General features: G+C 29.6%; 1 protein-coding gene across 10 annotated transcripts in view; it reads left to right on the top strand.

Moving 5' to 3' along the window:
• The window catches only part of LOC108549506 (arf-GAP with SH3 domain, ANK repeat and PH domain-containing protein 1), a 67,056-nt gene extending 58,392 nt beyond the window's left edge, over positions 1-8,664 (top strand). For 4 of the 10 annotated variants that reach the window (XM_017902924.1, XM_017902915.1, XM_017902964.1 and 1 more), the window contains 10 exons: positions 632-859; positions 1,094-1,316; positions 1,424-1,604; positions 1,802-2,077; positions 2,171-2,290; positions 2,363-2,585; positions 2,696-3,028; positions 3,095-3,261; positions 4,230-4,298; positions 8,013-8,664. In XM_017902924.1, coding sequence (XP_017758413.1) covers positions 632-859; positions 1,094-1,316; positions 1,424-1,604; positions 1,802-2,077; positions 2,171-2,290; positions 2,363-2,585; positions 2,696-3,028; positions 3,095-3,261; positions 4,230-4,298; positions 8,013-8,228 — 2,036 coding nt within the window. In that variant the 3' untranslated portion in view covers positions 8,229-8,664. Of the gene's footprint in view, positions 1-631; positions 860-1,093; positions 1,317-1,423; positions 1,605-1,801; positions 2,078-2,170; positions 2,291-2,362; positions 2,586-2,695; positions 3,029-3,094; positions 3,262-4,229; positions 4,299-6,849; positions 6,964-8,012 lie in introns of those variants that run through there. The other 6 variants (XM_017902948.1, XM_017902932.1, XM_017902978.1 and 3 more) reach the window with 4 other exon arrangements.
• Positions 8,665-16,086: the final 7,422 nt, after the last annotated feature.

Here is a 16,086-nt window from a genome sequence, read left to right on the forward strand (position 1 = left end):
GATAGTAGATATAAAGATACTTGTCTATATTAAACTTAATCCATTTCAGTGTTCAAACTATCTCTCCAAAATAAATTTCTCAAAATGTAAATTAATTTTTGAAAAAAGAAAAAAAAATATATTAGTTTTTAAGCTATTATCTTATCCTCCGTATCAGATGCGTAATTGAAAAAAATAAAAATTGATTACTTTCTGAAATTTAATGTAGATTTTTTTCCTGAGAGAAGTGGAAAAAATAGAAAATAACAATTGTTATAAATAAATCGTTTGAAGAGAGTGTAATGATACTCTACTAAAATAATATACAGCAATAATAGGCATATAAAATGATGGATGATATAAATACATATGTAACTTTTTATTATTTAACATGTATCACTTATCAATATGTTTCATTTTCAGCCAGAATTAAAAATAAATATTAGAATATAAAGATAAAAAGGTATGAAAAAATATATATAGGGAAATTATTTAAAATAAAAATTAAAAAGGAATTTAAGATTTGGTGTTGTTACTTGTTAGCATAAAATTCTCAAAGATATAAAAATTCATCTCTGAACATTAATGTAAATAATACAAATATAATAATCAAAAAGAACGAGATTAACGCACTTGACCTTTATGATTGCAGACAATAGAACGTATCACTTTCAAGCGGAAGACGAAGCAGATCAGCGAGCGTGGATGTCTGTTTTGGTAAACTGCAAGGAACGTGCTTTGCTTCGAGCATTTGATGCCAGCGGCAAAGCAGAAGCTGGCACAGGCAATCCAAGTTTAGTCGAACTTCAACAAGCTGTAATACGATGTGTCATGAGGTTACCTGGAAACGATCAATGCTGCGATTGCTCTTCGCAAAATGGTAAATTTGGGGTCATGTTTCGAATATTAAACGTTGGTACTGTTAGGTGTGTATTTCCTTCTTGTTTTCTTCTTATCCGTATTGGATCTTTTACTTTAAAGTATTAGTACTCCCGCAGAATGTCGAAACAAATATCCAAAAACTACTAACACGTGGAAAAGTTTTATGTATAATATCACAAATAAATTTTAGATATAAACATGCCTAAAAATAATTGGTTTTTCTTTTTGATAGATGCTACATGGCTCTCTACAAATTTTGGCATAATCGTGTGCATAGAGTGCAGTGGAATTCATCGAGATTTAGGAGTACACATATCCAGAATACAGTCCTTAACACTAGATAATGTGGGCACTGCTCAGTTGCTTCTTGCACGGCATATGACTAATCAAGCGTTTAACGAAGTGATGGAAGCTACATTGCATCACAATCACAAACCAACACCGACTTCGACGATGTATGTATGCACTGAAATTACTTAAGTTTATATAAATTAATATTTTATTTAAATTCTTTACTCTATAATTTATTCGTGATTACATATGTTTTATTTGTATAATTTAGGGAAGAAAGATACGAATTTATAAGAGCTAAATACGTGGATAAAAGATACGTGATGAACACTTGCGCAGATGAACGGGATCTTCTTTCTGATTTAGAACATGCCGTTAATAATCGTGATCTGCAACAACTTCTACAAGTTTATGCTGAAAGTGTAGACTTAGCAGCACCCTTGCCTACATCGGTATGATTTTGTAATGGAAATTATAATACAGTATAAGAAATACAGGATCATTAATTTATAATTGATTATAAGGCTCGTTTATTTCGCAAATCATAATGAATATAGTCTGATATACAGAAATCTGCTCTAGATTTTTTCTCAAATTATAATAATTTAGAAAAGTTATGACTTAATAAAAATATTCTGTTTTCTTTTAGGATGTGGGCGAAACAGCTTTGCATTTAGCAATTTTACGCGAGATGGGAAACAGTTTGCATATTATAGATTTCCTGGTACAGAATATGTCAACGGGTGGTATAGATAGGACTACCATTGACGGTGAAACGGCATTACATCTTTGTGCAAGGCATGATAGAGCAGAGGCAATGAAACTATTATTACGAGCAGGCGCTGACCCAACACATCGGAATAAGCAGGATAAAACTCCGCTAGATATTGCACAGGAAATGGGACACCATACTTGTAAAGAACTGGTAAAGCATCATACAGTTATCATCTAATTTGTATAACAATACCATGCTGTTACACGCAATAACAGTTAACTGTTTCATTGTCTTTTGTTTTAGTTAAGTCATGCCCTACAAAGACAAAAGACATTGTTCGATAATGTTAATATTGATTGGAATCTCTCACATGACGAAGGATCTACCGATTTTTCTGATGATGAAACCATAATAGAAGATAGGGTATGTTTAAGTAATAATAAGAATAAGTACTGAAATTATTTTCTTTAACGATTCATATTTGTTTTATTTCAGAATGGCTGTTTAACACCTGAGAAGAAATCTCGTAGTAGGCCACCATCTTATGTGGGTGGTGGTAGTAGCGGTGGTGGTACCGGGTCAGGAGATTCACCAGTGACTTTACGTAGTCGAAGTAGTACTTGTGACAGCCTGCAAAGTGGCTCTTCTCCAAGTTCCTCAACAAATAGGCAGCAAATGCCTCCACCACCACCGCCTCAATCAAGAAAACCTGTTGCTGGTATGATATTCTATTAATATCATTGAATACTATGCAAATAAATAACAATAGTAAAATGAACTACACGTTTATTTGCAAATTATACATTAATATTCTATTACTGTTTTTAGTACCTGCTCCCATGGCGCCAGATATTTCGGTCAATATCCACGGATCATTGAAGAAGCGCGTAGCACCACCACCACCACCGGCTGGAAGTACAGGTGGTATACCTTCCTCTCATTACGGTACACTACCTTCGTCCGCGTCCTTAGCAGCGTCAACGCATAGCCGTACAACGAGCGAACCGATCTTAGCTGGGCATTCTTTACATACTCTACCACATGCGTTAAATACATTAAACAGTCAACACCATAAAAGATCGCCCAGTGGAGATTCTTCAACGGGACACGGTGCGTTTGAAAATTCACGCAAACTGCTCTACGAACTGCCGTTTAGTTCGGGTAAATTTAGAACCTTCCACTCATTTTTGTTCTCGAAATTTATTCGATTCTGTCTGTTGTCATTAGGTACGGACAAAGTAAATAGCTCGACTCTCCAGAGACCAAGGAATCCCCCGCCTCCAGCTCCATCTGGTATCAATTCTTCGAGATTGAGCAATGGACGTAGCAGCGAGTCGTTAAGTTCTATGTGTTCGGATCATGGTTTGGGTAATCCGGTACCGCCTCCGCGCAAGGTAAGTCACCTTTCCTTCATTTAGTTCTATGGACATTTATATACGAAAATAATAGGGTGACGGTTTTTTAAAGATAAAGGAAGTATAAAATCGAATCAAAGAAATCGAGGAATAACCTGTTTTTTTTGTATTATTTTCAACTATGTATTGCGAATCCGTTGAAATATTATTTCACGCTAAGGCGAATGATGTTTTATTTGTATTTTATTTGGCGCATATCAGGCATCGATGCCGGTAGATATCTAACATCTCCTTTTAACGCCATGTGTATGTATATACATCCATTCAAACGTGATAATCGTTCATTTTAACGTATCATACTAATTATGAAGATATTATTAACACAGTGTTACACCTATCACTGTTCCTATGTAGTATTTAACAAATAGCTTCTCCTCGAGTCTCGTTTTCAAAAACTTTTGGTATTGTGCATATCATACTAACCACACGTGTTCACCCATGATTTACAATTAGTATTCTTATTTATACATATATATATCCATCGTTCACGAATCACACGTTCACTACACTTCGTCGATGTCGAAGCTTTGTAACGACACAATACATATTCGTTCCTATGTTGCATAAATCATTAATCATTAAGTCACATCATTTATAAAAATAACCAGAACAAAATAATTCAAATTACAATATAATGAATACTAATCCTATCAACAAATATTGCTAAATTGGATGTCGCCATATAAAAATATAGCATATCTTTTATGAGACAAAGGAAAATTATTTAAAAAATTAAAAATTATATTAAATAATATTTAGTCTCATTAGAAAAATCAGTAAATGACAGTTAGTATAACAAGTAAAACTTTCTTTGCCAAAGTGTTTTAAAAATTAAACAAAGAAGTTATCTTCCACATTTTTTAAAAACATATTGAATTGGTAATTAGACACTGCATGTATCTCAAAGACAGTGCTTTATGGTTTGTTATTAACCATTGTTGGTACAGCGAAGGGACCGGGCCAGGCTAGAGAGCTACGCCGAGGAGCCTTCATCTTTGCTCCCAAATCTGAATCTGGTAAACATCAGCCATCCCACATTACAGCTTGCTACACTTGAAATGTCTTTTGCCATACCAATATACAACACTCACATGTTGTCAAAAACTAGTACAAAAAAGAACTTGCATTTACAGTGTTTAATTATAGCAATCAATAGCTGAAAATCAGCATTCTCAAAAATATAGTTTGTTATTTTTATCATTTTTTTTTGCATATGTCATTGAGTAGTTTCCTTTATTTACACAAATCCATTTAAATATCTAAATTATGTTAGTTACCTTCATAATATTATTAATAAACATAAAGAAAACTTATTTTATTCATTGACTTAATTGTAGTATGAGAATGTATATATTGAAGCATTGATTGTTAAATTCTTTGCTCAAAGTTATTTGATTAAAGTAATCAGCTTAGTGTCAGAAATTTAATCCATTCTGATTGAAATTATAAAAATAATAAAACAAATGTGTTGCGTCATTGGACGTTTTTTTCAAGTGTAGTAACAGTTTGCATGATCAGTCGTGCTGTCCGTAACCATCGTTCTTCCATGTCAATGCTATGAATATAATTTCTACAGTCGTAACATTTCTTATTTTTCGTTCAAATTCATCAAATTTTCCTCGTGATAACACCTACGTGGCTTCAACAGTTTTGTTCACTTTCTAGTCGAAATTATCTAAATTCCTAAATTTCTACTTTACGATTCTAACCTCTTCGGATGAAATGATTAATTAGGACGATATTAATGCGGGTTATTGACGTGGTTTTGCCAACAAATATTCATGCTTTCCCAATCCTAACTGTGAATGTAATATTTTAATTAATCAAAATGTGTCGTGTTCTACGATTGTATATGCTTTGAAACCTAATTTTCGCATGAGTCCGCCTCAAATTAATGTTTGATAATAGCACTTAAATGCACTGAACCCCTCAAATCATTCTGACATAGTAAACTTATAAAGTGGATGAAGTTAGTGGCAAGGCTAATAATTAACATCTTGGATAATATAGAAACGAAGTATAGTAATAGACTGCCATATACTTTAAAAAAATGAAAATACAACGCTAAAAAGTACAAAAAATTTGTCTGTTTATAAATATTGTTCATTTTCAAATATATTGCAGAAATCAATATTTTGACATCAACTTTTTCCTTTACATATGTGTACATATGTATAATATATGATCTGCTTCAGTTTTCAAAATATTTACAAAAAACTTTTGATACTGTTAGATTGAACTTTGCATACATGTACGTATATATGTATATATGCTCCCAGTAGCACAGTATATAAATTTGGTTACTAGTGACGTGATGTGTTTATAAAAACAATAGACAAGTGATGATTCCATGTTTATGCAATTGCCACATGTATGTACACATAAATAAAATTTAATGTAATAGCATCGAAAGTTTCCTGTAAATATCTCAAAGACTGAAGTTAATGTCGAACTAAAAAGAAAAATTAATGTTTTAGATACAAATATATATTCTGAAAAATATATTATATTAGAAAAAAATAGAATTGTTTTATCTCTGTTAGTTTGACAAATATTAATTTATATTTTTTATATTTATAATTGAATATTAATTACAAATGTTAATATCCAAAAAATTATTTTAAACATTTCTGATTAGCCATGCCATTTACCGCTCTGTTTGTTATTGAAGATCTTATTAATAGCTTAAATCTGAAAACTGAAAATTATTTATAACAGGCATGAAATTAATATATACCATTGGAAATTCTAGTTCATTAAATACAAAGTACATTGGTAAAAATGCATTAATAAAAAGTAAAAAATAAATCATAGAAATAAAAATTAAAGTTAGTAACACCATATTTCATTTTTTTTAACAAATTGAATAGTGCATAATTTTCTTTTTTAACTAACTATCATAATTAAAAATTTATTTATGACAATTAATATATATATATTTAACAATTACTCCTGAATGAAAACATAAATAAATAAGTATATAATATATTATTTATATTATGCATAATTTTTTTATAAAAATGGTATATTCTTCTTAAATTTATAAACAAACATATCACAACACATTGCGTACGGCTACAAAATATGTATCCTGCTTTTCTTTTTTTTTCATTTTATTAAATGCTAATTTGCTTGCTAAATTTCAGATATTTCATTAATATAATACAGCTTATATCTTGCAACAGAAATTCCAGCAAAGGAATCGTGAAATGTACTTGCTAACTGCCTGCTAAAATTTAAGATAGTTTCAGTTAATTGTAATGCAGCTTCAGTACATTGCAACAAAAGATTTCAAACCAAATGCATGTCAAAATGCAAAAAAAAAAATGTAGACAAGATTGGTGATTAGTAAAAGTAGATTGTAAAAAGTCAGCTTCATTATATAATTTATGATTCACTTCATATTATTATTTAAATCTCATTATTCCTCTATTTCTGAATAAATAGCCTTTATATTAATATCTTTATGTTGTTATCTGAATAGTTATATTAAACATAAAAAAATATTTTAATTTCTCAGTATAATGATCTGTTTAAATGTATCAATAAAAGAAATTGTTTTTATAGGTATGAACATTGACAAACAAATAAAATGTTTGGTAAAATGAAACAAAGAAAATGGAAACATCAGTTAGGCCACCAATTTCATTAATTCTGTTTATGAATTTGAAATAAACGTGAAGGGGCATGTATTTTGATAACATCATATTAACCATATATTTATATTTATTTATAAAAATATTTGTTATAAAATCTTAAATTGATTAAGCATTGTAATAATAAAATATGTGGATACAATAATCACGTGAGCTGTTATATATTAATTACAATAAAACTTTATAAAGAATTAAATAATATTTGTGTGATATTAACAGTTGTTGTAGATATTCGTTAATTTGTAAAATAAGTACAAGAAATAATTATATATTTCATATTAGAATTAAAAATACCTCTAATTTTTATTCAATCATAATTTACAGAAATATTAGAAATATTTCTTATTTATAAAAGATATATTTCTTTGTAATTATATCCACAATTTATATAATTATTTTGTTTTATTTCTCTGTCAAATGATATTTATTAATACAATGTATTAATACAATTACTGCCATTATATTATTAGTAATAAACATTCTATTTAATATAAGGAAATACAAGGTTAGAATTTTTTAAATATAAAATAAATATAAAAATGTGTAACTTTTAGTCTCAAATTCCATTTAATTATCGAGTATCTACACAAACAAAAGCCTTATTTCTTATCTATCTGCAGAAGAGGAGATAGAAATAATTCAAACAAAATGCTGTACGCAATGTGTAAATGTACCATTACAGATTCTTTAAAAATTATTTATTTCCATGCATGTCATCCACTACGATTATAAGGAAAAAGAAAAGAAAGAAAAATGAACCGAAGCAATTAGGAAAGAATAATGTTTATCTAAACGTGCACGATTTACATATAGTCTTGAAAAAGATCTGTTCTCCTTTCTTTCCCATTTCTAGAATTTCCAATTCAGCTGTCCTTGCGATTTAAGGAAGCATTCTTCGTATTGCCCTCAATTCGACTCGTGATCAATGCTGTCACGAGTTCGTTAAAGAGTGCTTGCTTCGTCTGTGGAAAATAAAAAAAAAATAAATAAATAAAAATGGGCATTTGATGTCTCATTTGTCCATGAAGTTAACCATTTTATGGCTAACCATCATCTTCATCGATCTCCTTTTAGCCAACTTCGTCGACCCTCAGCGGTCTACGACGGTGTCGAGCCTTGTACGATTGCGAAGCGGACAACGAGGACGAATTATCGTTTAGAGAAGGCGAGGTGATCATCGTGACAAACGAACAGACTGATGACGACAACTGGATGGAGGGTGCCCTCGAACGAGCACCTGAAAGGAGGGGAATGTTCCCAATCAGTTTCGTGCACATGCTGCAAGATTAACATTCGGTAAGCTTGAACTCGTTGGCAAGTGTCTCCAGTACTGCCAGCTCCGTGAGCATCGCTAGTCTTGGCAGAAAGTCTTGGATGAGGAAATCAAAGGATTGAAAATGTAGAAGCGTTTGTTTTACAATCCTTAAAAAGTCGTGAATATCGCAAGTCCCTTCTCATGTTACCTTCTCTATATGTTTCATCAAGACACTTATAGGCCTTGAAATTTTGTACATGAGGCTTTGTTGTTCTCCGTAGTTCGAACCGAACATGCGCAATAAATTCATTTGATTTGTTGCACATAAGCACGTAATGAAGAAGGTTCATTATCCTAAATGCATTTCTATGCGAGCTAGGCACAGACGTCCCCGTATGTGCACTATCGACACAAATAATAGTAATAATATTAACAATACTTCACTCAAATGTAGAAACGTGCACAGAAAGATAAACTTTCTCTGCCACATATTTGAATTAGTGTAAAATGAAATAAATGAACCAACTCTATTGCTTGGTTCCATTGGAATAGATTAATTTGTTGAACATGTACTGTTTCTGATTCAGTTTTAGAAATTAGAAGGAATTTGAAACAGTTTCTTAGCTTATAGAAGACAATCAACTTAAAATAACTTCATAAAGATATTTTTTTGATTTTCTAAGATGAAGATTTTTACTTACATTTGAATAATGTAAATCAGAAAAATAGTCATTAGAGTTGTTTTTCAAAAATGCTTGTTTAGATCTAAGAGGAAAATTCAATCTGTGGACTCGCATATAGAAAAAACATTGTCTAATTATAAAAGAAGTAAATTGAGATAGTGAAGTTTGTCTTTGAGAGTGATTTAGAAACATCATAGAGAAGAGTAGCCACTATAACTTGAACAAAATTAATTGGCTTCTGAAAACCACTAAGAGACAACCCCTGCCATTTAGGTATTATGCAACTCAACTCAGGAAACATAACCTGCAAGCATTTATTCCATTTTGATCATGTCAGATTTCCAAAATAGTCAAAATATATATTGAAAATTATTTTATAAAATCAAATGCTCTAAAATAAAAGCTTATGCAAAATTGAAGTTGTGAAAAATAAAATTTCATATAAAGAAAGTTGATATGGTGAAAGTTTATGCTAGTAATATAATTAAATTAAGGTATGTATTTAATGTAATTATGATAAGGGTGATATATTGGAATAAAATTATAATTGGTATATATAGAAAGAAAAATATATTAGAGTTCTATTCTTTTTTAATAATTGTATCGCCATTTGCTTAAAGAAGAGCTTAGAAAGCCAATTAATATTGTTCAAACTATAGAAGTACTTGGATGTGCTATACCTAGACGTGCCTACTCGAGTCGGATACTTAAACGTGAAGATAATGTCTTACAATCCTACAATCCAAAAACACAAAAAATTTCGATAAAAACTCATTCACTGTCAGGAGAACAGAAATGTACATATACAATGTACACCGATTGTTTCGAGCAGGACGTCGAAATCGAAGACTGGATCGATTCGCGGTTCTGAAAACCAGCGGTAAACAAACAGAAAATGTGATATAAGATATATTTCAGTATAAATAATTAGTATTACGAATCGGATTTAACAAATAAAAAGTGGTACGCTAATAAATGGGCGTCATCGTGCGTGTTTGTGGTTATAAAGCAGGCGTTGCAATCGAGGCGAAACTATCGTGAATTATGATAATTCATTTGTTGACGGATTACAGTTACGCGGATACTGGTTTATCTTGCTGCTAACTATCGATTGTACTACATGAAACAGCAAGTATCCAATCGAAATAATAATAAAGTTCAGCAAACGTGCACAATTTCGTGTGTAAGAGACAAACGTGAAAGAAAAAAAAAACAAGTGAATGTGTGCATGCGTGCATGTGTGTATGCGTGTAATTATGTGAGAAGCAAGAGAAAGAAAAGAATACAGAATCCAGTCTGTAATTTGTTGCATGTCTCTTAAGTATCTGGCGCACACTTCTTTTCCGTACTGCCAATGCTGAGTATACTCTATATACAGTCGCGTTCTAGGTGAATAAAGTAAAAAGTTATCCATGAAAACGATTTCTATGGTGAATGAAATAGACGCAACGAATGGCGTCGATCGCTATAAAATATATAAGGTAAATGTAGAATGTCGAAAAGAAGTCCTTCGTAAGAAAAGGAATAATGTGACATTAAAATATTGCATGACACCGATAGTATTATTAGCGTATTCGACTCTTAAGGATCACGTGGTTACGAGCGTATGTACATTTTTGTAATGCCATACTATTTGTTAGTAAATATATATAATTATATATATATATACATATACACGTATATGTATATATGTATATACGTATATACATATTGTGAAATAGAATTATGAAATTAGAGATTTATTAGTCATTAAGTATATATATATAAAATGAGAAGAAAAGAAGAGAGTATAAAAGAAGACAGAGTAGTAGAGCTATGCATGTGTTGCGATTGAACTGAGATTTATGCGCCGAAAGCGAATTGAAATTTTTATTTGTTATATTTTTACTTAAAAAACATACACACACACACATACACATACATATAGACACACACGAGACCAAAGAAAACGTTTTCGTGAGCGAGAAGGAAATCGTGGACGCCATCTAGCTCAATTTCTGTAAATGGGACTGTAATTTTTCTTCTTAGTGATCGTCAATTTTTACTATTCGCTTTATTTCTAAAGCTGAACTATGTGCTCGTTGTTCATTTTGTTTCTTTTTTCTCTCTTTGTATTTAAAATGTTTAACCGGAGAACGTCACCAAATAAATAAATAAATATATATATATAATTATACACACATATTATGTGAACAATGTGCTACTTACGTATTCTGTACTCGTATCGTTTAATCCAAATGCAAGAGAACTACGAAAGAAACCGCAAAGTATGAAATCAACGGTGGATAATGGACTGTGTCCACTACCTAGTCGAAATCGGGATAGAGTTTATATCTTTTTTCTTTTTTTTTTTGTTAACATCACCGAGATTCTACTTTGTATTGAGTTGAACATTCAAATTTGAATGTAATACATGTGATTGTACACAGCTGTAATTATTTCACAAATTATTTTTAATTATAATAATTAATATATAACATGTTCATTTTACGTATAAAGAACGTAGTAATACAAAAACAATTTTCGTTTTTTTCTTTCCATAAGAACTTTCAAACGTATATTTTTTCAATGAGTTAAATTTATTATTGATATTTGAATGAAAAAATGAAATCAACTCTATGCAAAGTAATACTAAAATAATTCGTTATTTTTTATATAAATTATTTTAGATAATTACTTTAAAAACTTTATGCAAGAATTAAAACAATTGTTATAAAAGCATGACAATAAGATACAAAATTAAATTAACCTTAAAGTTATTGTCAAAATGGAAAAATATGTTATTCAAAAATTTAGTTAATTAAACCTCATCCGAGAAATACAACATTTAAGTTAATAACTTATTACTTCAAACGTTTTTCTTTGTTATTGTAAACTACAAATAATGTAGTGTTCACAACAATATTATTTTTCACATCTAATCACACTAGGCTCGCAACGTTTTACTGTTTTATTTGATCAAAATAAGCTAAGCTTTCACATAAACAGCTTCTGTTAAATGTAATATTAATGTGTCGATTACGTTATTGTGAGAGTATTACACATGGAAATGACGATCAACACATTTTTGATGAATTTGTGTAACTTTCAAGAAACACACTGTACTTCTTCACTTTTTCCAATCACTGTATATATATTCAATGTATTGATCAAGATAGAGTAATAAATGTTCTTCATTTAAGAATCTGACAGGTGACATTAAACAACACTTGTTAAATGAAAAATTCATTTGTCAATAAAACTTCATTCCATAGATTCATTTGTCAGAATCGTGCGTTTACATCAATAATACTCTCCAAAAACATGCACTTTCGACAAAGAAAATAAAGATTGAAAAACAGGGTTAGAAGCAACAAATTCAAATCACGTCGCTGTGTAACGCCAATCTATAATAAAGGAACAAAAAAAAGAAGTAAGAAAATCGATCTAATCTATTTAGCATTAAGCTGCCTTTAACTTTGTTTACAATATCCTCGCAATCTTTGATGCGTCCAATCGCGATGTGTCTTGTTCGTTGACGCTAAAAGAATGCAGAGGATTGTATCGTTGGTCAATGTACATATGTGTATAGAGTAAATGAGCGGATGAGGAATGAAAGAGTCGATGTTTATACTATTAAGCATACGATAAACGATAACGTAATGTCTTAAGCATGTATCATATGAATATATTTAATGAAAAACGTCGATAGCTGGTGAATGACTCCTGTTCCTTGCATGAAACTTCTGTTGTGAATTGTATACTACGATTAATATTAAGAAAAATGTTTAATTTAAGACAAAAACATGTACGGTTAACTATATGATTTAGTATATTGCACTATATTATAAATGGCAGGTTTTAATGATCTGAGTGTAAAGAAGTATGGTCAGAGCTAGCTGCCAAAAAGTATATAAAATGTTCTGCTTTTTATTTATGGTACGAGTAGTAAAGTTAAAAGATTTAAACATCTACTTAATTTTTTAATATAATTATGTCTGCTTTAAATTATAACAAATGTATTCTTTTATATAATGACATATGACATTGAACTTTCTGTTGCATTTTATTAATTCCATGATAATTGTAATAATGATTTGATTTATGAATAGCAAGAATCTTTATGAAGTGAAATGACTACATAAATATGAACATGAGATTCCTTTAATAGAAAAATGCTCTATGTAAATCAACTTACAGAAATTTCTTATTTGAAATATAATTATTTGCAGATTTAATATAAAGAAAAGTAACTACAGAATATAAAGTAACTACAGAATATATCAAACAAAAAAGTTATATATCTAAATATTTTGTCAACACATTTTGATAAATTTCTTAGCAGAGATTTATCACATAGCTTAGCTGATATTTTAATACATTTTAATGTTTTGAATAAAAATATAATAAAACATTATAGTGCTAATATCTTTCTGATATAAAAATTTTCAAAAGAAGTATTAAAATATAAATAGAAAGAAAAAAAGACAGAAGAATACATTATTTGTTGTAAACAATTTTTTATATAAATTATGCTTGAAATAAAATGTTACTTTTTTTTAGGTTTTATACTTTATTATAACATGCCTTTAAACAAAAATTCTTGTAGAGTAAATGTGTTCACAAACTGATAAAACTATTTATAAAGTCATTCAAAATTACATGCAGGAAATTTCATTCTTCACATGTAATAAATCAAATATGTATTACTCATTACTACAAACTGCATAACTAAAATACTAACTTACCATTTCATTATAATAATCATTACATTATTAATATAATAAAACTGTATTGGTCCAGTCTTCGACAGCAAAAAGTCAATATAACATTAACACAGATTCTCAATAAAGAACAGGAGTCACAAGCGTACATCTTGTCCTTTAAACTTATTATACTTTATGCATTTAAGGAAGCGTTAAGTAGACTATAAGTATTTATTACTATTCCGTAATTACTTGTACTAGGTATGAAAACACGTTACATAACTCTATGAAAGGAGATTGACGATATAAAGTGTTTTACAAAGAATGAATTTTTGAGATGAGGCGATATAAAGCTATGAAATAAATTTCTCATATATTTGGTATTTTAAGAAACATGCAATCTGGACACAACATGCTGTTATACTATTAAGATTAACCTACGTGTATGTACCTAATAATGCCCGTGCTACTAAAAAAAGATCATCAAACGAATCATCTTGTTTAGATACGGCCTTCGGCAATATCGAAGCAGGTCTAAATATTGATATTATATGACGGTAATATACTAACGTTTACTGTATCCTTTATGACTAAATCGCAAAAGTATTGTCTCTTGGACAGTTCACAAACTTTGAAATGTATCAGAAATAAATATCATTTAGAGAACTATGATAATGGTATTTTTTAAATTTATTCAGTAATCAAAATCCTGAATTCAATTGTTTTATTTCCTTTATTAATTAACACTTATAATGTTTAATGTACAAAACTTTTTTTTAATATTTATCAAACCCATAAATGATGTTAAATTTATGTATTGAAAATAACCTATTTCAGAAATTACAAAGTTACTTTTAAAATGATTAAAAGTGAATTTAAAATTCATAAATAAATATAATAAAACTATTTACTTATGAAGCCATTTAAATGTTCTATTGGAACAACTCATAGTAATTTTCCTATGTAAAATGATAAATATGAAAATTAAAATATTACTTGCAACAATTTTATTTTTAATCATGGAATAATGATGCAATCAAGATACCATTTGAATTTACTGAAGAAAACATTTTTAAATCACAAAAAACAATTTAAACGTTTAATAAAATAAACAAATTAATAATTTGATAAAAATAAAATATCATTGCAGGATAATAGTTCAATTTTACAAAATTTATACATGTATAAAATAATTTACAAAAATCTATATTAGGTATTTAAAGGATATATAAAAAGTTAACCATAGTTGTACAAGTAAAATTTTGGTATTTTATTTGATTAGCAAAAAAGATATAAAATTTTATAATTTTATTTGCCACACAGTACAATAGATTCTCATATCCAATAAAATTAAAAAGAAATATATGTCATAATTATCGAATAACAAATTGAATTTTTTAATAAATTGCAACTTAATGAAACAATATTGTATAACGTACAAAATTTTAATTATAAAATCATTATTGCAAATGATACCATAAAAATTACATATAAAACATAAAAAATGCTATGTTATACCGTGCCATTTATGCACTTACAAATATCACACACAAAGAAAAAAACACAAGCAACGTTGTTTGCGTATGAAAAATTTTTTATTGAAAAATGTTCTTTCACGCTACAACGTCAGTATACCTTCGTCTATTTAACGTTATAACAGTACAAAAATTGCATTTTTACAAGTTATCCAGCTTACGTGACTAAAATATCCCAGTTAGCAATCTGACAATTCAAAAGCTACGTCTCTTAATAATTAACAGAAGGCGCCGTGTATAGCAGAGGCATTCTTTGGCCAAAACGCAACATACCAGTCTCAAATGGAATCCTCCTCTAAAAAATCAATGGATAAAAAATCCACCTATGATGCATCTATCATCAAATATCGACAAATTCTCTCTCTCTCACACACTTTCTCTCTTTCTCTCTTAAATATTCGAATAAAAACATCGTTTGCTTTGCGGTTCGCTAAATTTGCTTCCCGAAATTTGATCCGAGTCGACAGATCGATCTTATTCGACTTAGTAAATACACAAGCACTCACATCTTATTTTTATGACGGAATTATACAAAAAGAAAAAAAAATAATAAAAAAAAAAAAGAAAGAAATATATTCTCTCATTAGAATCGTAACGTATAAACGGTCAAATCGAACGCAGTCGACAAGATGCAAAAGCTAAACGCACTATACAAGAGACTCGGAGACCTCGCGCATGGACTCATTAAATTAATCGCTATCGAATGGTCGCGTTCGCCGGCCAAAGCACGCCTAAAAAAGAGCAGAAGCCCTCTGAGACGAAGAGGCATATTCCACACACGATTATACACCGATCGTCTTTCTATATGTTAATTGCTTCTGTTTCTCATAAACACATCTTAAACCACATTTTCCGTTTGTCTACCTCTTTTCTCACCGAAGTAAATCTCAGACGATGGTTTTGCTACCTGGGTTATCGTCAATGATGCAATTTCGGCCGGAAACTTGCTTTTTTTCTTTTTCCTTTTTTTATTCTCTTTTTTACTTTTAT

The sequence above is a fragment of the Eufriesea mexicana genome, unplaced genomic scaffold (assembly GCF_001483705.2).
Source record: "Eufriesea mexicana isolate 0111107269 unplaced genomic scaffold, ASM148370v2 scaffold474474812, whole genome shotgun sequence".
Taxonomy (NCBI): Eukaryota; Metazoa; Arthropoda; class Insecta; order Hymenoptera; family Apidae; genus Eufriesea; species Eufriesea mexicana.